Genomic DNA, 15,801 nt, shown 5'->3' on the forward strand with positions numbered 1-15,801 from the left:
TGAGAAGCCCACGCACTGCAACTAAGAGCAGACCACGCTCACCGCAACTAGAAAAAGCCCACACTCAGCAGCGAAAACTCAGTGCAGCCAAAAAATAAATAAATAAATTTATTAAAAAAAAAAAAAAAGAAGAAGAAGGCGAGGAGCTCGGTTCTGGGGGGGCGGTCCCAGCGCAGGCTGCACTGAGCTTATTTCCAGGATCAAAGACCAGAGCTCATAGCCTAGCCCTGAAAGGCCCACCGTAGACGATGATACCCTGGGAAATCTGGATTGAATGAGGCCTCTGGTCAAAGGTGCCATTTCGGGACCAGCTTGGAGGTCAGCCTGCAGGACGCAGGCGTAATCCAGCCTCTTACTGTGGTCACTGGGCACTCCCCAGTAGGAATGGGAGCCAGCAAACGAAGTGAGATGGTGGCTGAACACGCTGAGTCCTCTAAAGCTTCGAAGGTGGTGCGTCCCCCCGACAGTGTGTGGGGAGCGGCAGGATGTGGCCTCTGCTCGCCGGGCAGCCAGGATGCCCAGGTTGATGTGATGTTTGCTGTGTGTCTGAAAAGAGTGGAGGGTGGCTGGTGTGACTGCTGCCCGTCTCTGGCCAGAGACAAGCACTTCATACCAGGCCCACCTTCTGCTGCAGAAGAATGAGTCCAACTCCCAGGCTGGCCACTGAACCAGGACACAGACGCTGACCAGCTCTCCTAAAGAAAATGGGCTTTCTTTCCATTCTTCATTCTGCGGCCTTTGCCAGCCCGTCGTCCTTAGTCATCGTGACTCTTCCAGTTCTCCTCCGCTCTCCTCAGTCATCGAGATCTCGGGGACCCACATGCCTCAGACATAGTCCCTGTCACCAAGGGAGCTCGTGCTCCAGCCCTCACACCTGATTCGTCCGTTCCCCAAGGTGAAGCCACTTCCTCCTGCCCAGGTTGGTCCCAGACGTGGACCAGCCTTCCTCTTCTAGTCACTCCTGCGGGGTCGCAGTGATCAACAGGTACGCTGTCACCAAGGGGAGGACCAATCAGGGACGCTGTTGACGGGGAAATGCCCGGTTCTAACCCAGGCCCTCCTGTCCTCTACACCAGATGGATCCCTTTAGCTGCAGAGAAACCTCCTGCCACCTGGCAACCTTCAGAACAGAGAAGGAATAACTCCAGCTTCTCAGTCCTCCCCGTGGGGTAATCTGAGCTGCCTCAGGACACAGGCCAGGGACCAGCATGTGTGGCGTGGGCAGGCTTGTCGACAGGCTCGGCCAGGAGGAAAGCGCATTCCTTCAGTCCGCAAGCCTGGCTGACGCCCGCCCTGGCCAAGCCCTAAGCTAGGTGCCCGAGAGAGAGCCGTGGGCCCCAGGAAGTGGCTGGGACTGACTCACAGGCTACCTAACCCTATGATCCCGTGTGGGGCGAGTGCTACGAGGGGACGGTTTGCTCAGAGAGCATCTCCTGAGGGACCAGCCTGGTCTGAGAGGTCAGGGATAAGGAGAGCTCTGTGCACGGCCAAGACTCCCCCGTCCCACCTGGACAGAAAGAGCTACGCCCGCGCCCCGAACTTCTGGTAAAGCAGATAGAGTCCCACCCTCTCTGCTCAGTGGCTGGGTGTTGCCAAGGTGTGTGGAGAGTCCAGTACCCATCCTGGAGCCCAGGAGTGGGTGACTGCCCTGCAGCCCTCCTGCCGAGGGACGGCACCCCTGGCTGTCCACCCCATCAGCTTTGGTTTTCTTCTGTGTGGTTAGTGTGGATTAGCGTAAAGTTAGCTCTGAGACTTCCCGCTAGCCCTTGAGCTCACTCGAGGCCCAGGAAGTTCTAGATCTGGAGTTGGGTCGGGGGCTGAGGCCTGGCCTAGGCAGCCGCTGTGAACGAGCGGGACCACAGGGGACTCTGCCCAAATTTTCCTCCCTCCAGAGCCCAGGACTCACTCCAGGGCCAGAGGAGGTTTTCTCCATCCTTCTCTGGGTCTTTCCGGAGCTCAGGGCTCCAGTGTTTACTTCCGTGTACGTGCCATAGGCTCTCTACGTGCTCACAGCTCGGCCCGTGTGGTCTGGGAGATGCACACGGGCCTGCAGAGAGGGAGCAAGGAAGTGGCCCTCGCTCCGGTTGCCTCAGACAGGCCCGTGTCCTCCGTAGAGCCACTTGCAGGGTGCCGTCAATCTCCTGGAGCCCAGAGCCTGGAAAGAACTGTCCCCTCACCGGTCCACCCCTGCCCACCCTGAATGGGGCATCTCTCAGTCCGGAAAGGCACGTGATGTTCAGCCCAAGGTGGGGCTCTCCCCTCACCTGAGATCCGTGCTCAGGGGCAGCCCCCTGGGACCTTGGCTTCCCTGAGACTCCTGCTGTGCAGAGTGATGAGAGACCCTGACTCCAGGCTGCCGGGCACCCACAAAGGCTGGGAGAAGAGACACTCCCACACAGAGGAGCCAGAGGGCTTGGTGGCAAAACCCCAGCTGTTTCCTGAAGCAGTTCTGCATGTCCTTGAAATGTCGCCCCGGAAGCTGGGTCCCTCCTTCGGATGGTCATGAGCTCCCTGTGGAAGAGGCAGCCCGCCAGCCGCTGGTCGCCGAGGACAGTGTCTGGGACAGTGAGTAGGACCCATTCTCCTCGCGCCCTCCTCACCTGGCAGGGAGACTGCGTGTGGCCGGGTCGGCAGGGCCAGCGTCGCTCAGGCTGGAAACCCCAGAGCCTCCGTGCTGTTCTCTGGGTGGAAGGAGGAGTACCCGGGAAACGCAGCTGCAGAACTCAGCTCTGAAACACCTGGAATCCTTCACCGGGGAGCTGCCACCACGTGACCTCCCTCTGGCCCCAGCCCTGCTCACGGGTCACCTGTTAAAACATCATTCAGGCTCTGCCAGTTCGGAGTTTTCTGCCCCTCTGACTGTGGTTGGTCTGAGACTCACTTCTGCATACCTGATCATCATTAGGGTTTTCAGATAAATTCAGAGTGTAGATAGAATTCTGGACAAATGGGTAAGGTCTCCAGGAAGACACCCTGTCCTCAAGGCCCCGGTGTACCATTTGCACACAGATGACGGGCACCCTGTCATCTTAGAGCGGAGTAAAGCAGGGGCAGCAAGAAGCCCTGCCATGGAGACCTTGGATCTCCTTTTGCGATATCCCTCACCCCTGTGTATTCTTTTCAATCAACTTGAATTTCTCCTTTTCCCTGCTTCAGACGGGCTCCTGCTTGTTCAGCCCCCTTTTCAGCGACCCGGGTTGCTGATGCTGTGAAACATTTTAAGATCCTGGGCTGAAGGGCAGCAGCTCCTCCAGGCCATAGGCCCTGCGCACTGTGTAACACGTTTAAATAAAAGGTCATTTTCAAACCTGAGTCCGAGATGACGTTAATTTGCATATGTTCTGTCTGTTTGGACATTCCCTTGGGAGGATTAGGGCTTAGAGTGGATAGAGATTGAGGTGGCTGCTGGGACTTGGAGGGAATAGGCATCCATGGGGACATCCTTCCACGTGCCCCAAGACGTAAGCAAAAGAAAGAAAGGTCTACGAGAGCTAAGGAAATGAGCGCCACCCCTCACATGGGCCTGCCCCCTCCCACCGCCTTGAAGAGTATGCCTGGTATTCACAGACATTTGCCCCATCGGGACAGGCTATTGTAAAGTGTCTTTTGCAACCTAGGAAGGATAAAATTGTCTAGCTTATCCCTTTCTTCAACTAACACCATCTGAGTGCATCGGCTGTGTGCCAGCTCTGTTCGAAGCCCAGACGACCCAAAGTCCATTCTCTGTCCCACCCCAGTTCGCCTCTAGGGAGTGAGCGATTCCACCCAAGACCCCAGAGGGGCTGATGTCCAGGGAAATGTGTGCCTCTGCGCTGACTGTCTCATGTCCCCACTTTCCTCCCCCATCCCTTAAAGAAACAACCGACGGCGATAAACTAATCGTTTTTGTTGTCATTCTGTTTACATACACGTATGTACACTTTGGGCCTAACTAGTAACCTGTAACTATGGAAACGGAGGCTGCCAGCACAGCTGTGAGGACACGGACACAGGCCCCACGTGCGGCTGCCACCAGAAGTACGCCCTGCACTCAGACGGTCGGACGTGCATCGGTGAGTAAGCGCTTTTGCCGAGCACAAGCTCGCTGCACCGCCCTGCCCCCCGGGGCGCCCGTGGGGCCCGAAAGTGGCCACACCCCACTGCATCCTGCTTTCCAGGAAGCGCCCCACGATACTGATGGGGCTGGCGGGCGACCCCGAGGGGAGCTTTCTGTGAACACTTCCCAGGGTCGCCCATCCACCCAGACCAAGCGCCTCTGCTTTGTGTCACTGCGGGTTTTCTGAGGGGCCTCATCCTCCGCGTGCAGGTGGTTCCAGGCAGGTGATCTGTGGGGAGGAGGGTGGTGTGTGCGCCTTTGGAGGGCAGCTTCTGTTCCTGAAGCACAGGGGTTTCCTCCCCTAACGTGGAGACACACCGGAGACTTGGCCAGCCTGCATCACCACCTCCTTGGTGGTGTGAGCTGCCCACAGCATCTGGAAAACCAAGAGGTTTTCTCAGAAAACTGCTTTCAGTCTTGGTTGTCTAGAACACCAGGGGAGAGGGCTGGTGTGAATCCCGGGTCAGGTCTGGGTGTCTTTAACCTAATGCTCTCCACTCCCAAGCTACGGGGCCTCTCGCCGGACCTCCTCTCCCACCTAGAGCCCCTTCTTCTCGGGTGCCCCCTCCTGACACCCCTCGGGTGTCACCTCACCTGTTGCAAGAGTGTCAGTTTCAGTCTCTGTCACCTCCGTCCTCCTGGTCCTTAGTTCCAAGGGGAAGCTTGAGTATTTGTGATTATCTCAAGTTATAATCACTAGTAAGTTCTTTCCCCACTCAAAACTAACAGCCTATTTTTTAACTGAGAAAAAGAGGAATTTCAAAGTTGGTGCCCAGAGTTCACCCTCCTCTTTCTCTTCAACACTGGCAAAGTTCAGCACCGCCCCCCCCAGCAAGTCAGTTATCATATTCATTTTTTGTAAAAATGCCCCGTTTTTTTATTATCGACTCAGAAGATATTTCTTGAGGGACTTTCAAGTAACAGAAAAGGGTTGGCAAGCAAGCAAAGCCATGAAGCCCGGAGTCTGCTGTCACCTTCTGTCCCCTGTGGCTCTGCTCCCTTGTGCCCCGGGGGAGTCGGGCGGAGGGGCCGGGCCGGGCAGCAGCGGTCGCGTCCCAGTCCCGGGCTGTCGTCCCAGGTGCTGCCTGCGTGGTTCTCCCTTCCTCTGTGTGGTCTCTCCTCTCAGACAGCCATTTGGGTTTCATTTTATCTCATTCCTCCTGCTTTTCTGGTGATGGTCCCTGATTGCCTGTCTTGTCTGATAACTGACGTTCGTTAATGATTTTCAGAGCCAAAAGCCAAGCCAAACCAAAGAACCAAAAAATAATAATAATAATAATAATCAAAGCAGAACCCGGTCTCAGACCAGTGTCTCTATTGCAGCCTGATCCCATCTAGAACTCCCTCTCCCACCTCTCTCCCTGTCTCCACTGACCCCGGGGGCTCTCCCGGCCCGCCGGCCCCCTTCCTGTCTCGTCTGCTGGGGTCTCCCACAGCGTTTGCGTCTGCAGTGGAGCTGCCTCCTCCAGCCCCTGGACCAGCGCAAACAGCGGCCGGCCAGACACACGCCCAGCCTCGTCTAACACTTCTTGTCTTTGTGCACCTGGTTCATCCTCTCTTACTTTTTTATCCTTTAGTGTCTGCTGCACGTGAAGGTCCCTGCTTGGATCTGCTGTCTAACGTAGCTTCCCTCACCTGCCCCTTCCCCTCCCCTCTCCTTAGAAATCCTTTCCCAGACCCAGCTCCTGGGCCCTGGGCCGTTACTCCCCGCTGGCCCAGAGAACCTTTCATCTGCCTTTGCTCACTGCTCCCCGGGCTCCCCCGGGAGCGAATGTCCCCACACATCTCCCACTGAGCAAAGAAACGCGAGCCAGCTAACCTCACGTGCTCCTCTACGGGGGACATGCCGGCAGCTCCCGGCCGCCCGGCCGGCTGTCTCTCTGTGCATGCTCCTAAAACGGCCGCCCCTCTTTGCAGCCTCTCGTCGAGCACTTGAGTGTCTCGCTCCAGCCCTCCATAGACAAGCAGGCAACCAGCACTGCCCAAATCGACCCCCTGGCTTCTCTGTGTCTATTCGGTTGGATCCACTGTTGAGTGTATGCGTGTCTGTCCCTCCGTATGTTTTGTTCTTAATTCTGCATGAGTGTTGGACACATTTTCACGCCCTTGAGACGGGGCATCTGCTGTCCAGGCGCATCCATCACCGGACCTCGTGGGTCCTGTCCCCCCCTTGTCCTGGGCCTTGTCCTGCGCCTGCCTCTTCAGCCTGAGCCGGGGTGTCTGTAGCTGCCTGGGTCTTCGCGAGCTCCGCGGGGATGCTGTCCACCTCTCCGGCCCTCCGCACGCGGGTCCTGTCCGTTCTGACCTCAGCCTCCTCCTGTGTTTGTTTGCAGATGGGCCCTGTGTCCCCACCCCGTGTCCTCTTGTGGTCATATCCCTCTTCTGCCCCCCTCCCCCGCTCTGCCGCCTCTTTGCTCTGCCCTGAACACGCCATCTGGAGGTTCCTGGGATTAGCCCCTTGGCGAGGACGCCGCGCTGGCCCGGCGTGCTATGTTGGCTTTGTGTGCGCCACGCCAAGAGGCTGACTGTCTTGGGCCGCGGGAAGTGGGCTCTCATTAACCACCGGCTCCGTGTTTGTCCCTTACTTGTGTTTTAGAAAAGGATGAGGCTGCAATTGAGCGCTCTCAGTGCAATGCCACGTCAGTAGCTGATGTGGACAAGCGGGGGAAACGGCGGCTACTCATGGGTAACACTTTTCTTCCACTTCCTTTGTTGTACTTGCACCTTTGTTCGTGTGTGTGTGTGTGTGTGTGTGTGTGTGTGTGTGTGTGTGGTATGTGCTGGCGTGTGGGGTGTCTGTATGCGTACTTGTATGTCAGGCTGTGAGAGCTGTGCTGGCGTGTGGGGTGAGCGTGTGTGGGGGCTGTTTATCCGTGTGGTGTGCCCGCGTGTGTGTGATCCTGCGTGCCGTGGGTGAGTGTGAGGGGCTCTGCTCCAGATGTGAACTCACTTTTTCCTTTTTAAGGTTTTTACCCTTCATCGAGTACACGTATTTCTCTGTGTGTTTGTAGCAAAGAACCCAGAGGCAGTGTCTAGTGGCTTCTGCGTGTAAGGACATGTGCTCTGTAAACCCCCTCTACTCGCAGTAATGCCCACATGTGCAGTTAGGGTTGCAGGGTCAGCAAAGCAGCGCTGAGACGCAGAAGCAAAGTGGGTGTTAGTGTAGAACAGGGGTTCAGACAGCACGTCCTTATCTGTCTCCTCGCCAGAGAGGAGCCACGTGCAGGGGGAAAAAACCTACATCTAGATGCAGGGCAGCAGGGTCTCAGGGGTGTCCAGTCCACCCTGCTTGCTTTATAGTTGGGAAATCTGCTACCCAGAGAGGGGAGGACCGGGCAGGGTCACCTGGCAGCCCCTTCTGGCCCCAAGGCTCCCCAGTCCGTGAATGACCCCAGCCCAAGCCCGCTTTTCCCCAGCCCGCCCCCCTCGGGTCCCCGCCCCCCCTCGGGGGTCCATGTGATGTCAGCTGCGCTCTGAGCCCTGCCCTGAGCTGGATGCAGACTCTAGGGAAGCTTGCCCGGAAACACCTGGGGCCGCTCTGGGCGGCTGGAGGCCTGCTGGTGTAGCTGATCCCGGGCAGGGTGAGGAAAACGGAGAAAAGAACTGCTCTGCATCCGAGCTCGGTCTGCAGAAGAGCCATCTGTCTCCACATTCATTCGTTCCTCTGGCCCTCAGTCAGTGCCAGTTCTGGGGTCGCTGGCCCCTGGGTGGCACTAGCTGTCAGGCCTCTGGAGCACAGCTATCGGGTCACCTGGGATTGTCACGACCTTCTTTGTGGCACTCCTGTTAGGTCACACCAGCCTCGGGAGCTGTGAGGTCAGGTGGTGCACTTCTCACATCTCGGAGGAGGAAACTGAGACTCACTGGGGTGCCCTGGCTTGCCCAAGGTCACACGTAAGTCACCCTGCACAGCTGAGCTTAACCCAGAGGTCATGGCCACGTGGGCCATCTTAAGTGTCAGCGTCACAGGACCGTGGAGGTCAGAGCCTAAAGGTCCCAGAGAGGTCACTCAGTTTTGTGGTCCTCGTAGGGACCTCAAGGGAGCCCAGGCATCTAGGGAGGAGTCTGAGTGGGGCTGAGGGAGGGATGTGGCCTTGAGTGCCAAGGAGTAGGCTTGAGGTCTCCCCCAGTCAGGAAGCCGTGGGCTGGCCGACAGCTCTGTGAACCCCTGGTCCGTGCTGGGCAGGACAGATATAGCCCTGTTCTCAGGCGAGAGCGCTACAGGCCAGAGAGGCCAGAGGACTCACTCTGGTTACACAGGGACAAGCTCAGGCTAGAAGCCCGCTCTCTGCAAGTTCTCTGTACGAGGCTGTCTCATTGACTTGGGCCGTCTGGCTTGGCCTGGAAACCACGAAGGAGTGGGCTTAGAGGCTCCAGCAATCAGGTGTGTCCACTGCCCTGCACAAAAGGCTGAGTCAGTACTAAGGACTTTCCGAAGAGGTGGCTGGCAGCGGGTGATGGGAACCTACGAGCTTCTGGTGCTCTGAGGCCCAAGAGGGCCCAGGCTCCTAGGCCTCACTTACAGGAGAGGTGGGCACTGCTGCCTGAGGCCAGAGCTCCAGAGCGGGGCAGGACCAGGAACTGGGCCCCCAGGTGCCAGGCACCCTTCCCGGCAAGAGGATGGTGGCAGACGAGGGCTGAGCTGAGTTGGCATCAAGCAGGTGGGTGGGTACCTGCTCTTTCTAATTAGAGTTGGCAGGGAGAGTGGCTCAGAGCCAGACCCTGGTGCAGGGTCTGGGAGGTGAGGAGGGAGCACTGAGGACACAGGTCCCCTCACCCCGAGCTTGGGAGGCAGAGATGGGGGAGCAGATCGGGGGACTCGGTGCCAGACACAGGAAGGGCCAGGGAGATGGGTGTTGATTGGCTACCCCTGCGTTCCCACCTCTCTGTCCCCACCCCCACCCCCTTAGAACCTGTCCTGCCCCACAGACAGAAGAGACCTCTCCCTCCTCTGGTCTCCTGACAACACTTACAACAGGGGGACAAGGGCCGACGGCCAAGACCACACGCCTGGCACTAGGTCACTGTCCTCAGAAGCTTCCGGGAGAGGCACTCTCTAGAGCATAGGTGAGCTCCTCCCTCAAGAGCTCATAACTCTTAGCACCCGTCCCCTCTGAGAGCAGCCCACGCGGTACACACTTAGGATCCTACTGGACTTCAAGCCCAACTAGTAGACCCCACGAGGCCTGGCTGCTCCCAGGCTCGGTTAATAGAGGCAAGGAATGGAGATGAGGGAGGTGACCATGCCCATTCTGCCCTGCTGGTCAGAGCACACCTGGGACATCACGTTCAGAGCCCGGCCGCCGTGTGCAGAGAGCAGCCTAGACGGAGTTGGGTCAGCATCGCCAGCCTGTGGAAGGGAGCACAGGCAGTTCATCCAGTGGATCCTGGGGCTGGTGGGCCGCTTGAGCCCTGTTTTAGGTCCTGGGGCGGGGATGGGGTGGGTGGGGGCATGGGGGTAGAAGAGACAGAGGGGAAGGAGCTTGTTTTGTGGCCCAGGAACAGACGAGGAAGCCGAGACGCTGAGGAGTCCAACAGCAGGGTCAGACACTGGGTTCCCCTGACTGCTTCACTGGCCAGCATGGGAGGTCAGAGACAAGGGACTGTTGTGAGAGAAGCCTGGGGGCTCGAGTGCCCCACAATGGTCTGCTGTGAGCAGAACCCGTTGTAGTCATGGTACACGGCTCCATCGGAGCAGGGCACGTGTGCTGCAGTCACCTGGTGGCTGAGATGGCCTGGCAGGTGTCTTCCGGCCCTGAGGTGCCGGTTATCTCCTGTGTGGCTGGAGCTGGTTTTTAGGGTGGGTCAGACAGGACTGAGAGAAAGGACTCCCTTCCCCCTCCGCAAGCGAGTGGGCGCAGGACAGCTCTTGCCAGCCCGGAGAGGCTCCGTGAGCACCCACCCATCCTCGCCACTCTCGGTGGTGACCACACCTCAGCGACAGACTTGTCCTGCAGGCCCAGGGTGAAAGCCCCTTCCGTGTCTCAGAGAGGGTAAGTGACCTACCTCCTCACTGCAGGCTGCTCGCCCCAGTATCTCTTCCCCAAATGGAGATGGAGAATTTAGGTTTTATGTGCTTTCCATTTGACCCAGAACTATTTCAGAAATATTTTGCGCCCAGACTGCAGAGGTTACAAGTCCCTTAGATGTCTGCAAGTCGTTTAATTAGCAGTCTCACCTCTTAACACAGCCAAGAACCAGGATGTAAGCAAAAATCAGAGCTTCGTACAAAACGTGTGGGACACTTTACCCACACTTGAGCCTCTCAGTTCCTCTCCGGGAACCTGCCCGCTTTTGTTTCCCCAAGGGCTAGCATTTTAGCTACGGGGTTCCAGGTTTTGAAACACTAACCCAAGCGCTGACTGAGCTCCGGCAGCGTCCCTCCCTCATTACGGCGCTGGCTGCTGGCCTGGGGCTCTCAGAGGCTCCCCTGAAGGGACAGGGCTCTGCAGCACTGTGGCCTGGGGCCATTCATGGCCAGGTGGCTCTGCCCCACTCTTGGGGTCTCAGTTGCACCCAGTAATTGCTGTTTCCAGCTACCCCCAGTCACTGAGCACAGGCCAAGAACAGGTACAGTTATGTTTAAAGAGGCCTCAAATATGTAACTGATTTTAGATTCCCATGAACATCAATTTAAATGTTTGGATTTGAGGGTTGGAGGGATAAATTTCAATTACCTGGCCAACTGACTTGCGTGAAGCATCTGAGTCCCCAGCTAAGTTTACCACAGGCCGCCTGGGACCCTGCTTACAGCAAGATTGATGAGACACCGCGAGTCAGACTTGTCAGCTCCAGGTCTTAAATCGGCTCTTCTCCCCCAAGTATGCTTGGGATAGATGCTGTGTTCGTTTCCTACTGCTGCTGTTAACAAGTTACCACAAGCTTAGTGCCTTCAGATAACACAAAGGTATTATCTCCTGTAGGTCAGAAATTTGACTTGGGGCTCACTGGGCTAAAGCCAAGGTGTCAGCACAGGCTGCGTTCTTTCTGGAAGCTCTAGGAACGAATCCATTGCTTTGCCTTTTCTACTTCTACAGGCCACCCACATTCCTTCACTGGTGGCCGCTTCGTCCATCTTCAAAGCCCACAGCCCTGCATCTCTGACCCCGCTTCCATCACCACACCTCTTTCTCTGACCTCCCTCTTCCACCTCTCAGGATCCTTATGACCACATTGGGGCCCCCAGATAATCCAGGGTAATCCCCCATCTCGAGCGAGGGAGATGCAAAGTCTTTTTTACCACGTAGGGTCACAGGGGATTAAGACATGGACATTTCAGGGGGCTGTTATTCTGCTGACCACAGATGGTTCAAACTTGGGCTGGGAAGAACCTTCCAGGTCATCTGGCTGCTGCGAGCTCCACTGAGACAGAGCCCACATCTGCTCTCTTCACTGGCTTGATTCCCCAGGACCACCAGTCTCCCAGCACAGGGCTGGAAGGGTGGGGGCGCTGGATGGGGCCCGAAACCCCGCCCCCACCCCTTCGGTGGGCTTCCGGCGGCCCCTGCGGTCTCCCCAGCGCCCACTGCTCCCCCAGGCGGTCAGTACACTTTGGGTCACTCCCTCTGCTTTCCAGTCAGCACCCCCAGTGTCTCCCCACAGCCCTGAGAGGCAGCTGTCCCCACTTTACAGACGAAGAAGTGAGGCCCTGGAAAGGAAAGAGACACGGCCCAGGCCACGCCATCAGTGAGCAGTAGTCTGGGCCAAGGTTCAAGGCCTGTGGACTCACTCCCAAGTGCAGGGCCCTAAGTCAGGAGAAGAGCAGGCCTGAGGCTCAGGATATAGCTCAGATGTGTAGACTCAGCATCCATTCCAGGTAGAATCGTCCCTCCTTAAAGCAGATTCACAGCCAGCCCATTTGAAGGGTCCCCCTAAGCCCAGGAAAGCAGAGTTACCTGTGCTCGAGGCCTAGTGACCACAGCAATAGTTAACCTTTAGTTCCAGCTCCCTCTGGGTCTTGCATTGTCCCCAGTCCCACCTCCCAGCCACCTAGAGGGTTGGTGCTAAAGTAATTCCCATTTTACTGGTGAAGAAACTGAGGCACAGAAAGGTAGCTAGGAACTCCTCTCCCTGCACTCCCACAGCTGGCACCTCCCCATCTCCCTGCCCCTCTGCACCTCTGGGCAGGGAGCCCAGGTTCCCCGTCCATTGAATGGGTACAACGCCATCATACGTCCCCTGGCTGGCCTCAGAAGACGGGGGTGTAAGCGGAAGGATGGGACAGGAGGGATGGCTGGGGCCTGGCACACATAAGACAGCACTCGGTAAGGGAGCTGTTGAGAGAGTTCCCGGATGGGGGCCAGAGGGGCTGGAGACCTGGAAGGCAAGGGCAGACAGGCGGAGTGCGGCAACGACGGTAACAATGGCTGACATTTGTGGGGCACAGACTAAACCCCATGCTGGCCCCAGCCTCATATAACCACACAGCCACCCTGAGAGGTCACTTCTCTTGACACTCACACTCCTTCTCCCCAGCTCCCGGCTACTCTGTCCACTCAGGGGTCACCCGCCCACCACTTCTTTTCTGCAGCCACCATCTCTAGGGTCCCTGGGTGTCTCCTAATTTCACCAACCTGTGTCCCAGGCCACCTCGTCCAACCCCTAATTCCAGACCCACACATTCAGTCACCGCCTGGAAGCCACCCTCCACCTGTCCCTCAGGCCCCATACACGCAGCCTGTCCCAGGCTTCCCGCATCAGTGAGTCATGCCACCTGCCACCCTATACCCAGGTGCCATCTTACACAGTTCTACCTGGTAAAGGTTTATCCAGACCTAACTGGTCCTCCCCTGCCAGCCCCATCCCAACTGCTCTCCCCTCGTCCACCAGCGCCCTCTTTTGTCACAAGTCTGGGACCCCCTGACTAGGGGCAGAGGTCAAGTTTGTGCCAGCTCTGATGGCCCCTGGGGACACAGTGCAGGGCCTTGCGCAGAGCAGGAGCTCAGGAAAAGCTGGTTGGCTCGGAGCAGGAACGAAGGCTTCCTGGAGGAGGCGCCCAGGGGTGAGTAGGGCCTCACTGCTCACTCTTCACGCAGGCAGGTGTCTGGCGAGGAGAGAAAGGGTGGGGCCTGGATCCTGGATGAGCCTGGCAATGGGAAGGGTAGATCCTAGGCAAGGGGGGTGACGACACAGGGCAGTTCCCCAGGTCAGGCTCGGCAGGAAGGCCAGCTGGAGGGAGAGGGCGGGTGAACCTTGCGGCCCGGGGAAGGCCCCTTCCCCTCCAGCCGCAGCCTCCCTGCTAACAGGGCTGAGCCCAGGCACTGAGCTCGTGTTCAGCAAGAACCGGGGTGGTCAGACTTCACCCCTGTCACTGAACTGGTCCCACGTGCGGCTGGGGTCCCCGGCTGAGGCTCTGAGGCCCTGTCCTCATTTTAGTCGCACACACGTCCTCAGTCTCTCTCTCTCTCACACACGCACCGTGGGCTGGTGGAAGGAGGTGGGGCCTGGTGACTTATCTGTGTCGGGGGGTCGAACTTGGGGGAGACGGAGGGTGCCAGACAGGGCTTATCAGAGAAAAGGAGGGGAGGCAGGGCACTGGCTGGCCCCGGGTGGGCGGACCGAGGCTCGGAGAGGATGGGACTCACCCACAGCCCCCCTGTGAGTCGGGCAGAACCAGGCATCCTGGCACCTGGGCCCTGGCACTCTGGGGACCAACTGTGGCTAGAGGGAGCAGTCCAGCCCCTGTCCTGAGAAGACGCAGAGCAGCCAGCCGGAAGTCCTTGGCTTCCTTTGGAGCCTGAGGCCTTAGAGCTTTCGCCTCCATCTGGGCCTCAGACGAAATTTGATTCTGATTCTAGCCGGTCTGTAGGCTCATCTCATCAAGTGTGAAAGCCGTGGGAGGCTTCACCTCCACAGGCAGCTGACACACAGCACGCTTCTGACTGCCACTTTCCCAGCCCCCAGAAATGAGAGTGGGGCGAGGGCAGGGTCCCGGGAGTGGTGGGTGTGGGCACGCCCTCCCCGAGACCCTGAGGGCAGCTTCTGTGAGGTGGGACTGCAGGTGGAAGGGGTCCCTGCAGCTGTGTGGGCAGTGGGCTCAGAGCGCACCTACCGGGAAGCCTGGGCTGGGACACACCTGAGCCCTACGCACTCCTTCCGGGCCTGACTCACCTACGAGACCGTGTTCCCCAGCCGCCCCACCCCGTCCGCCGGTCCCCTCTCCTCTGTCCTGCTTTAACTCTTTCATTGAGGATTTGGTCCACGTGGGTCCCCAGTCCCTTCAGGGATATACCTCAGTGTCCCTGGCTGCCTGATCGCCCCTCCGCATGCCCACTTCCTGATGTTTTTGCTGGTCAGCGTGGCTCCCCTGCCCAGCCACACTCAGGGGGGCCCTGGAGTGGTAATACTGATTGTCCACCAGAGCCACGAATGGAAGGCATCCCCAAAGAGGCCAAGGCACCTCTTTTTTTCTCAGTACAGTTTTCAGAGGAGCCCCGGAGTATAGAAACAGATGACAATGACCAAGCGCCTCGGTACCCCTGCCCACTAGTTCCAGTCCCACCCACCTGGGTAGGGCCTGCCCCTCAAGCCCACGCTTGCCTCCATGTGGGTGTCTCTAGCTGGCTCCAGCCAAGGGCAGGCCAGGTGGCGGCCGCTGACTATTGACCAACGCATCGCCAGAGCTCAGGGCTTTCCGTGGCGGGATTTCCTGGTCTGTCCCAAGGAAGTTGGGGCGGTTTCGGGTTGCTCAGCCAGGCTGTATCTTTCTTTTAAGAACTGTGTGTTTGTCCTCAGAGCAGGGACACTTGATGGGAGTTGTGCTAACCGTGACTTCTCTTTCTGGTTTGTGCTCCTGGCTCAGGCTCTGGAGCCAGACCTGGGCTCTGCGCCCCCATCACCGCACTCACGTCTCTGAGCCTCGGCTTTCTCTTTTGCAGAAAGAGGGCTGTAGTCCCTACTCTGAAGCAGGCTGGCGAGACCCTTGGCATGCGGCACCTGGCCGTGTGTGTGGCAGGCGCCAGGTGCTCGGTCACATCCCATTCTTCCCCTGGCCGTTAGCATTTTACTGCCAGCCTCGAGATGGCGAGGCCCAGGCAGTGAGGCGGGAAGCCCAGGGCCTGCCTGACCTTGGTCAGGTCGTAGGTGAGCTGACGCAGTCAGAAGGGGGACCTGGAGAACGAGAAGGGTGAATAAGCACCTCTCAGAGGCCAGCCAGGTGCCCAGAATCTGGACCCTTCCAGGAGGCCCACCCAGCTCACAGACTGGAACTGTGGAAAGAAAGGGCAGATGCAGACCCCGAGGGCCAGCTTCGCTCTGCCCTGCCCCCGGCCCTGGCCCCAAGAAGGCACGGGGGGGGGAGGCGTGGGGGGCATACACCAGGGCTGAAGGCCGCACCCGGAAGCAGGGAGGTTTGTGCACGGGGGCTGGGCCCTGTCTTCCTCAGCCCCGGGCTGTCATCTCGCCTGTCCTTCCCCCTGTCCTGTGTCCCCGGGGCAGCCATCAGGAACCTGGAACGAGGCTTCGCCTCTGAGCAGGCTTGGGGCTAAGTGTTTGTGTGCCTAGACATATTCAGTGTTCCCAGGACCTGCAAGGGTGCCATTCAGCGTTTCGGATGAGGAAACTGAGGCCCGGGGAGGTGAGTGGCTGGCCCAGCTCCACACCGTCCTGCCCTACCCCCGCAGCGCAGCGCACTCCCTCCAGGGCAGGGGGGCTGGTGACGGGCCTGTCTCCCCGCACTTTGCCCAGGGCTGGCGCTAAGAGCTCGG

The 15,801-nt window shown here is 58.5% G+C and overlaps 1 protein-coding gene across 2 annotated transcripts in view; it reads left to right on the forward strand.

Moving 5' to 3' along the window:
* The window catches only part of SCUBE1 (signal peptide, CUB domain and EGF like domain containing 1), a 129,876-nt gene that overhangs the window by 71,105 nt on the left and 42,970 nt on the right, over positions 1-15,801 (forward strand). Inside the window, exons 6-7 of one of the 2 annotated variants that reach the window (XM_065886745.1) lie at positions 3,936-4,052; positions 6,693-6,782. In XM_065886745.1, coding sequence (XP_065742817.1) covers positions 3,936-4,052; positions 6,693-6,782 — 207 coding nt within the window. The remainder of the gene's footprint in view (positions 1-3,935; positions 4,053-6,692; positions 6,783-15,801) is intronic. The other variant, XM_065886746.1, reaches the window with a different exon arrangement.

Source organism: Phocoena phocoena, chromosome 11 (assembly GCF_963924675.1).
Source record: "Phocoena phocoena chromosome 11, mPhoPho1.1, whole genome shotgun sequence".
In the NCBI taxonomy this organism is placed as follows: Eukaryota; Metazoa; Chordata; class Mammalia; order Artiodactyla; family Phocoenidae; genus Phocoena; species Phocoena phocoena.